The sequence below is a fragment of the Mustela erminea genome, chromosome 5, assembly GCF_009829155.1.
Source record: "Mustela erminea isolate mMusErm1 chromosome 5, mMusErm1.Pri, whole genome shotgun sequence".
NCBI classification, from domain to species: domain Eukaryota; kingdom Metazoa; phylum Chordata; class Mammalia; order Carnivora; family Mustelidae; genus Mustela; species Mustela erminea.
Window position 1 is genome coordinate 54,041,667 of NC_045618.1, and position 7,483 is coordinate 54,049,149.

Here is a 7,483-nt window from a genome sequence, read left to right on the forward strand (position 1 = left end):
GTCCCTGGTCTTTGGTATGACCTCTTGGTGTTTTTTTGTTTTGTTTGTTTTGTTTTGTTTTGTGGTGAGTTTTTCCGCCTTGTGCTTTTATCCAGATAAGAATATATGAGGGAGTGAATAAAATACTTAAAGGGTGGCAAAGACCCCATTAAAATGTGCTTTAACCAAATCAGAAGAGATCCCACATCATGGAAGGAAGAAGGGGGGTAAAAAGAAGTTCAGAAAAAAAATTAAAGACAGAAAAAATAAAGAAAAAATATAAAAAAGAAAATATATATATATTAGATTGGTGAATAGAACAGGGTCACCCACTTAATTTGGGGAGTATTTTCGTCTCTTAGGAGATACTACCTTCCCAAATTTTAAAGAATGAAAAACATATGTAAGGGTAAACACAATAAAGGGATGTAATATGATATAAATATGAAAATTGTTTTTAATTTCTAAAAAAGGAATTGATAAGGTAAGTTGGTTGGGAGAATAAAGAAAAAGAAAGTGGAGAGAATTTGCTCACACTGGAAACTAGAACAAAGCCCTGTGCTAGATTTAGGGTATATTTTGATCTATTAGAAGAAGTTGTATTCCAAATTTTTTCAGAAGAAAAAACCCTATGTGTATACAAAAAATAAAGTTAGATAAAATGAAGGATAAAATATGACTATAGTAATGAAGGTTCAAAAAAGATTTTTTTGAAATTTATTGTTAAGATAAACTAGTTTAAAAATGTTGAAAGAGGAAAGGGTAAAAGTTAAAAAAATTTAGCAGAAGAAAAAAATAAAATAAAAAAATATTAACTTTACAAGACTAAAGAATCATGGGGAGAAAGCCATGAATTCCATGCTTTGCTTTCTCCTCCTCTGGAATTCCGCTGTTCACCTTGGTAAGTAAACTTGGTTGTGGCTGGATTTCTTGCTGATCTTCTTGGGGAAAGGTCTGTTGTACTGATTCTCAAGTGTCTTTGCCCGAGGTGGAATTGCACCTCCCTTACCAGGGGCCATGCTAAGTAGTTCGCTCAGGTTCCCTTTCTGGAGCTTTTGTTCCCTGAACTCTTTCCACAGAGTTATGGAGGATGGGAATGAAAATATCGGTCTCCCAATCTCCAGTCCAGAGGATCCGAGAGCTCAGGGCCCCACTCTTCAGTGCAGCCTCAGAGAAAAGCGCTCAATCACTCACGTCTCCCTGACCTCCGACTGCACTCCAAGCTCACCCAGGCTGTGACCAAGCATCTGTCTCTGGCACACAGCCCCACCTGGAGTCTCTGGACCCCACAGATCCTTGCACTCTTACAGGGGAGTCTCCCCGGGTCTTGTGGGTTCCCCTCTCACAGAGCAGTGACCTGTGCCACAGATCACAATTTAAGGTACCCCAAATTGAGAGTTCACTCCTTGGCTCCATCTCTGTAGCCAGCTTCTCCGCTCTAATATCTGTGAGCTCTGTGACACTCAGGCACCCCTGATCCTTCCATGACCTCACGGGACCTGAGACCATGCTGTCCCCACGTGGGCTTCACCCTGGTTTAGCCTCTGGAGTGATGTCCCTCAGTGGAGCAGACTTTTAGAAGTTCTGATTTTGTACTCTGTTGCTCCACCACTTGCTGGGAGCCAGCCCCTACCCCCATGGTCTATCTTCCTGTTGCTTTGGATTCATTTCTCCACCAGTCCTACCTTTCAGAAAGTGGTCAATTTTCTGTTAGAATTTTCTGTTTAGAAATTCTGTCAATTTTCTGTTTAGAAATTTTCTGTTTAGAATTGCTTCTCTTCTTCTCTTCAATCTCCTGTTGGATTTGTAGCTATTCTTAATGGTTTAATAAGCTATCTAGTTGATCTGCTACCTGATGTCATCTCAACCTGCTACTTCTCTGCCATTCTGACTCCTCCCTCCATATTTTAATATCAGAACTTTATCTTATTTAGGAACTTTCACCATGACTCTTTTAAAAAAAAAAAGAAAAGTCACCTTTAACAGAGAAAAACAAATACTATATGATATCACTTATTGGTGAAATCTCAAACAAAAAAACAAACTGACTCTTAGAGAAGAAAACCTGGCAGATGCCACAGGGCAGATGGGTGGAGTATAGGAGAAATAAAGGAGATTCATAATACAAACATCCAATTTAAAGTAAGTCAGTTACATAGATGAAAAGTATAGCATATGGAATAAAGTCAGTAATATTGTAATAATGTTGTATGTTGACAGAAGATGACTACACTTAGTGTGCTGAGCACTGAGTAAGGTACAGAACTGTCAAATCAATGTTTTATACATTTGAAAGTAACATTACATTGTATGTCAACTATATTTGAATATAAAGAGAGTTAAAAGAAGTGTAGATGTAAGAAAATAAAGTTTCATTTGCACAGAAAAAAAATCACCCTTAGATTCAGTGAGGTACTAGAAATACCTAAGAAAGCTGAGAAATTGTGACAACAGCTCCTGACTCAAGAAGATTCCATGTGTATCCTCAAGGGAAAAACCTGTGAGACTATATGACTTAGTCTTAGCACTCAAACTTCAGGCTGGCTATTTCCAGATCTCCTCACTTGCCTCTGGTCAAGTCATAAATGGCTTTTAACCAAGTTACTTACTAAGGAACACCAATCAGACACACTTTATTCTCTTGGAAATGTTTTGCTTCAAGACAAAGTGAAAAAAAGAAAATCTGTACTCTTCCATGCTCTGAAAATTGTTGTTGTTCATATCTGGAAGAGATATGAAGGAGGTAGGTGGAATGATGAAAGTGAAGTATATTAGCAGAACTAAGCACAGTGTAGCATTTTATTGACAACGAGATGCTTCTACTAGTAAGAACCCATTTGGCAGAATTCAATTGCATATGCATCTTCAAGAAAAATGGAAGGATCCTGTGAGGTCAGTTAAAATATTTAGAAGAGTTAGTATGACTATTAACAAGGATTGTCCTAGGTGTGTTATAAAACTTAGTATATGTTATACAAGTGTTCTAAGTGTTTAGTCCCTCTGAGTCTTTCAGGCTAATTTATTCTTTCCTCTCTATTTAATGATCCCTTTTGCATATACCCAGAAGCAGTGTTCTCTTACCCACCTCTTTCCCTCCTTCCTACACTACAATCTGGTTTGGGATATTTCTTTCACATACAGGTATTAATCATACATCTAGAGTTATGGAATTTTGCCTTAGAGATATTTTGGTCCAATGAGCTTATTTGTAAACAGGAAAACTAAGGCTTCGAGATTCTGAATCACATGCCAAAATCACACAGTAACTTTGTACTAAAACCCCCAAGTCTGCTGACTTCAATCTCAGTGAAACTTATGGGGACTTTAGGTATTTTTCTTTAAACAAGGGTAAAAGATATTTAGGACAAATGTAACACTCTCAGTGTTGAATTTTAAGTTTAATATAGTACATAGGGAAAGATTTTCTTATTCATTTGTAGCTGGCTTTTTTCTTCCTTTTCTTCATATTTCTTTCTTTTTTTCTTTATTTTTCAGCGTAACTAGTATCCATTGTTTTTGCACCACACCCAGTGCTCCATGCAATCTGTGCCCTCTCTAATACCCACCACCTGGCTCCCCCAACCCCCCACCCCCCGCCCCTTCAAAACCTTCAGAGTCCATATTCTCTCATGGTTCACCTCCCCTTCGAATTTCCAACTCCCTTCTCCTCTCCATCTCCCCTTCTCCTCCATGCTATTTGTTATGCTCCACAAATAAGTGAAACCATAGGATAATTGACTCTCTCTGCTTGACTTATTTTACTCAGCATAAACTCTTCCAGTCCCATCTATAAAGAACTCCTCAAACTCAACATACACAAAACAATCATATTAAAAAATGCGTAGAAGATATGAACAGACACTTCTCCAATGAAGACATACAAATGGCTATCAGACACATGAAAAAATGTTCATCATCACTAGCCATCAGGGAGATTCAAATAAAACCACATTGAGATACCACCTTACACCAGTTAGAATGGCCAAAATTAGCAAGACAGGAAACAACATATGTTGGAGAGGATGTGAAGAAAGGGGAACCCTCTTACACTGTTGGTGGGAATGCAAGTTGGTATAACCACTTTGGAGAACAGTGTGGAGATTCCTCAAGAAATTAAAAATAGAGCTTCCCTATGACCCTGCAATTGCACTCCTGGGTATTTACCCCAAAGATACAGATGTAGCTGGCTCTTCATGAATGCTATAGCCAATATCAAAGACTCTGCAGAACTTCTTCAATAAATTTAATGTTTAACTTAGAATCAACGGAATTCTTCTCAGACTCCTTGAGCCATTTTTGAAGAATCAGATATGAGCTTTGAAAGGATTACAGAGGTAGCAGGTCCCCTTTAACTGAGAATCTACCATCATCACTCACTCCTCCATAGCATACATTCAGGAAATGAGACATCTTAACTCAGTGAGCAAGAAATTCCTTTTGCTGAGAAGCAGCATATCTGAATTCTTGTTACCATGCTATAAAGTCTTTTTTCTGCAGAAAAGAAACCACTGGTCAGCTATCACCCTTGGTATATTTCTTATGGAGATATGAGTATCGAGTTTGTCCTCTCAGTGAAATGAAATGGTTGCAGTACATTAGTAAGTACTGAAGTTCCATTATAAGTTGCATAATTGGTTGCATAACCAATCAGTCACATCAGAAGTGATCTCACAACAGGAACCCCATCCTCTCTGTTGTCAGCAATCACTAGGATTGTATTTATTACTATGCTAAGCAGGAGGGAAGAGAAGGGTTATGCTTGTTTTATTATTTGAATTTTTTATACATGGAAATAAAATTAGAATTGCTAAATTCATACAGAACTTTGAAAACAGTAATAGGTAGTATTAGTGGGTAGGGCTAAGTAATGGATTTGGGATATGGAAGAGAAAAGTGCAATTTCCAAAAGGAATGCAATATCCATGATTAGGGAAATGTTGAAAAGAAATACTACTACTTCCCCCCAAAATTGGTAAAAATAACACACTATACTTTCAAGCTCCTTAGGATCCATCTTTTTCAACAATCACTCAGAATAAAATCATTTACATTATTTTTTTTAAATCTCCCACATCATGCTGACAAATGTCCTGCTCTTACTACCTTAACAATGGCTATTGTGCATAGACTATTCACCATTTGTTAGAAATTTGTATTAAACAATTGTACATAATTCTTCAACAATTCTGTGCTGTACTCATAATAAAACACCTTAGCAGGCATTCCAGAATCCTTTTTCAATTTTATCTCCTACTAAACTCTTTCACATTATCTCTCATGTGATTTTTTGCATTTTTCTCACTTTTCATTTCACCACTGAATCACGTTTTATTATTTCCCTGTTATTTTTTATTCTATTTTTCATCTTTAATTTTATTTTGGATTAAATCTTTTTCTTCTAAGCACTTCCATATCACTAAATGGTAAGTATGAATTCCATTCACTATAAGGACTCGTACCTTCTTTTCTAGAATATTCATTTATTTTAACTTCTCCTAAGACTGGATCTCTACATCTGTCTTAGCTCTCACGTTTCTATCCAAGCTTCTCAGAAACTATGAAAATTATTTTGGAATTCTGTCCCTCACTCACACCCTATAGAATATTAGATTAGTGGGCATTTTGAGAATTTTTAATCCAGTACATTCATTTTAAAGAAGGGAAAACAGAAGAACAGGGAGCTGAAATTCAATCATCTTGTTATGATTGTTATTTCTAGAATACAAGTAAAATCCATTAATGATTATTGGGGAGCCAGGGTTTCTCTATGAATCAGAAGATGATAAATCTTACTGCTAATAATTGTCTAAATCTATCATGCACTCACTAAATACAAAAATTGTCTAAAAAACTTTGCTTTTACTATTTCATTTGAAATTCATAATAACCATAAGAATTGGATATAATTAGCATCCACATTTGTAAAAATGGTAAAAATAAGACTTAAGTAGGGACCTTAAAATGTCCATGGATTACATTTAAAACTTGTGCATTACAAATTGCCTCACATATCAAAACTGTGAATAAGGATTTGTCTTAGTTTGTTGGAGAGGTTTCCAATGACCAAAATATAAAATTACCATTATGGGCTACAAAACCTCTAAGAGTACTTTTTCAAAAATGGATGTCATAAAATGCTGCTATAAATGTAAATATCATATAATATTGCATTTACTTAAGAGCTAAGAGAGTGGTTACAGAATATAAACTGTTTTGGAGCTCAAGGAAAAGGAGCTAAATGTAGGCTGGGGGTACAGACTTAATCTGGCAGAGAAAGCAACATGAACAAAGGTATTTTATTAGGATAAGCCTAGCATAAATGGAAATACTAAGTAAACTTGAATAACTGGACTATAAGGCATCATCAAGAAAAGAGTGTAGGATAAAATTGTAGGTTTATATTGTGTGCATTTTGAAAGTGTTTGTGTAATAAACCACAGAAAGTCATTTTGTGAGTGAGCAGAATAAAACAAAATGAGACTTTGAATTGGAGTCTAATAATTCTGACTTCCTTCTTACTCTATTCTCCAAGGTAACTACAGAGGCTGTTTCTTGGAATGAATCAATAAGTGACACAAATTACTCCATGGTGACAGAGTTCATTTTTCTGGGACTCTCCAATTCTCGGGAATTGCAGATTTTCCTATTTGTGTTCTTTTTTGTATTCTATGTAGGAATTGTGTGTGGAAACCTTCTTATTATCATAACTGTGGCCTCCGACTCCCACCTTCACTCCCCCATGTACTTCCTGCTGGCTAACCTCTCACTCACTGACCTGTGTCTGTCTTCTGTCACAGCCCCCAAGATGATTGCTGACTTTTTCAGTAAACGCAAAGTCATCTCTTTCAAGGACTGCTTTGCTCAGATATTTCTCCTTCACTTTTTTGGTGGGAGTGAGTTGGTGATCCTCATAGCCATGGCCTTTGACAGATATATAGCAATTTGTAACCCCCTTCACTACACTACCATTCTGTGTGGCAATGTATGTGTTGGGCTTGTGGCAGCTGCATGGGGGACTGGTTTCCTCCATTCAGTGAGCCAGCTGGCCTTTGCAGTGAAATTACCTTTCTGTGGTCCCAATGAGGTTGACAGCTTTTATTGTGAACTACGTACAGTTATCAAACTGGCTTGTACAGACACCTATAGGTTGGATATCATGGTCATTGCTAACAGTGGTGTGCTCACTGTATGTTCTTTTGTTTTCCTAATCATCTCCTATGTTATTATCCTAGTGACCATCCAACGACGCCCTTCACACCAGTCATCCAAGGCCCTGTCCACTTTGACTGCTCACATCACTGTAGTTCTTTTGCTTTTTGGACCATGTATCTTCATTTATACCTGGCCGCTCCCCATCAAGTCATTAGATAAATCCCTTGCTGTGTTTTATTCTGTGGTCACTCCTCTCTTGAACCCAATTATATACACACTGAGGAACAAGGACATGAAGACTGCAATGAAACGGTTGAGAAAATGGAATGCGAACTCTAAGGAAAAGTCTTAG

The 7,483-nt window shown here is 37.0% G+C and overlaps 1 protein-coding gene across 1 annotated transcript; it reads left to right on the forward strand.

Annotated features, from left to right (window-relative positions):
- Window positions 1-6,565: 6,565 nt before the first annotated feature.
- LOC116590138 (olfactory receptor 4F4-like) lies at window positions 6,566-7,483 on the forward strand. The gene has a single exon (XM_032341787.1). It carries the CDS (start codon window positions 6,566-6,568, stop codon window positions 7,481-7,483), a length of 918 nt encoding a protein of 305 aa, XP_032197678.1.

Bases quoted from the DNA above. Each gene is read 5' to 3' on its own strand.
- LOC116590138 (XM_032341787.1), top strand. From the start codon at position 6,566: ATGGTGACAGAGTTCATTTTTCTGGGACTCTCCAATTCTCGGGAATTG.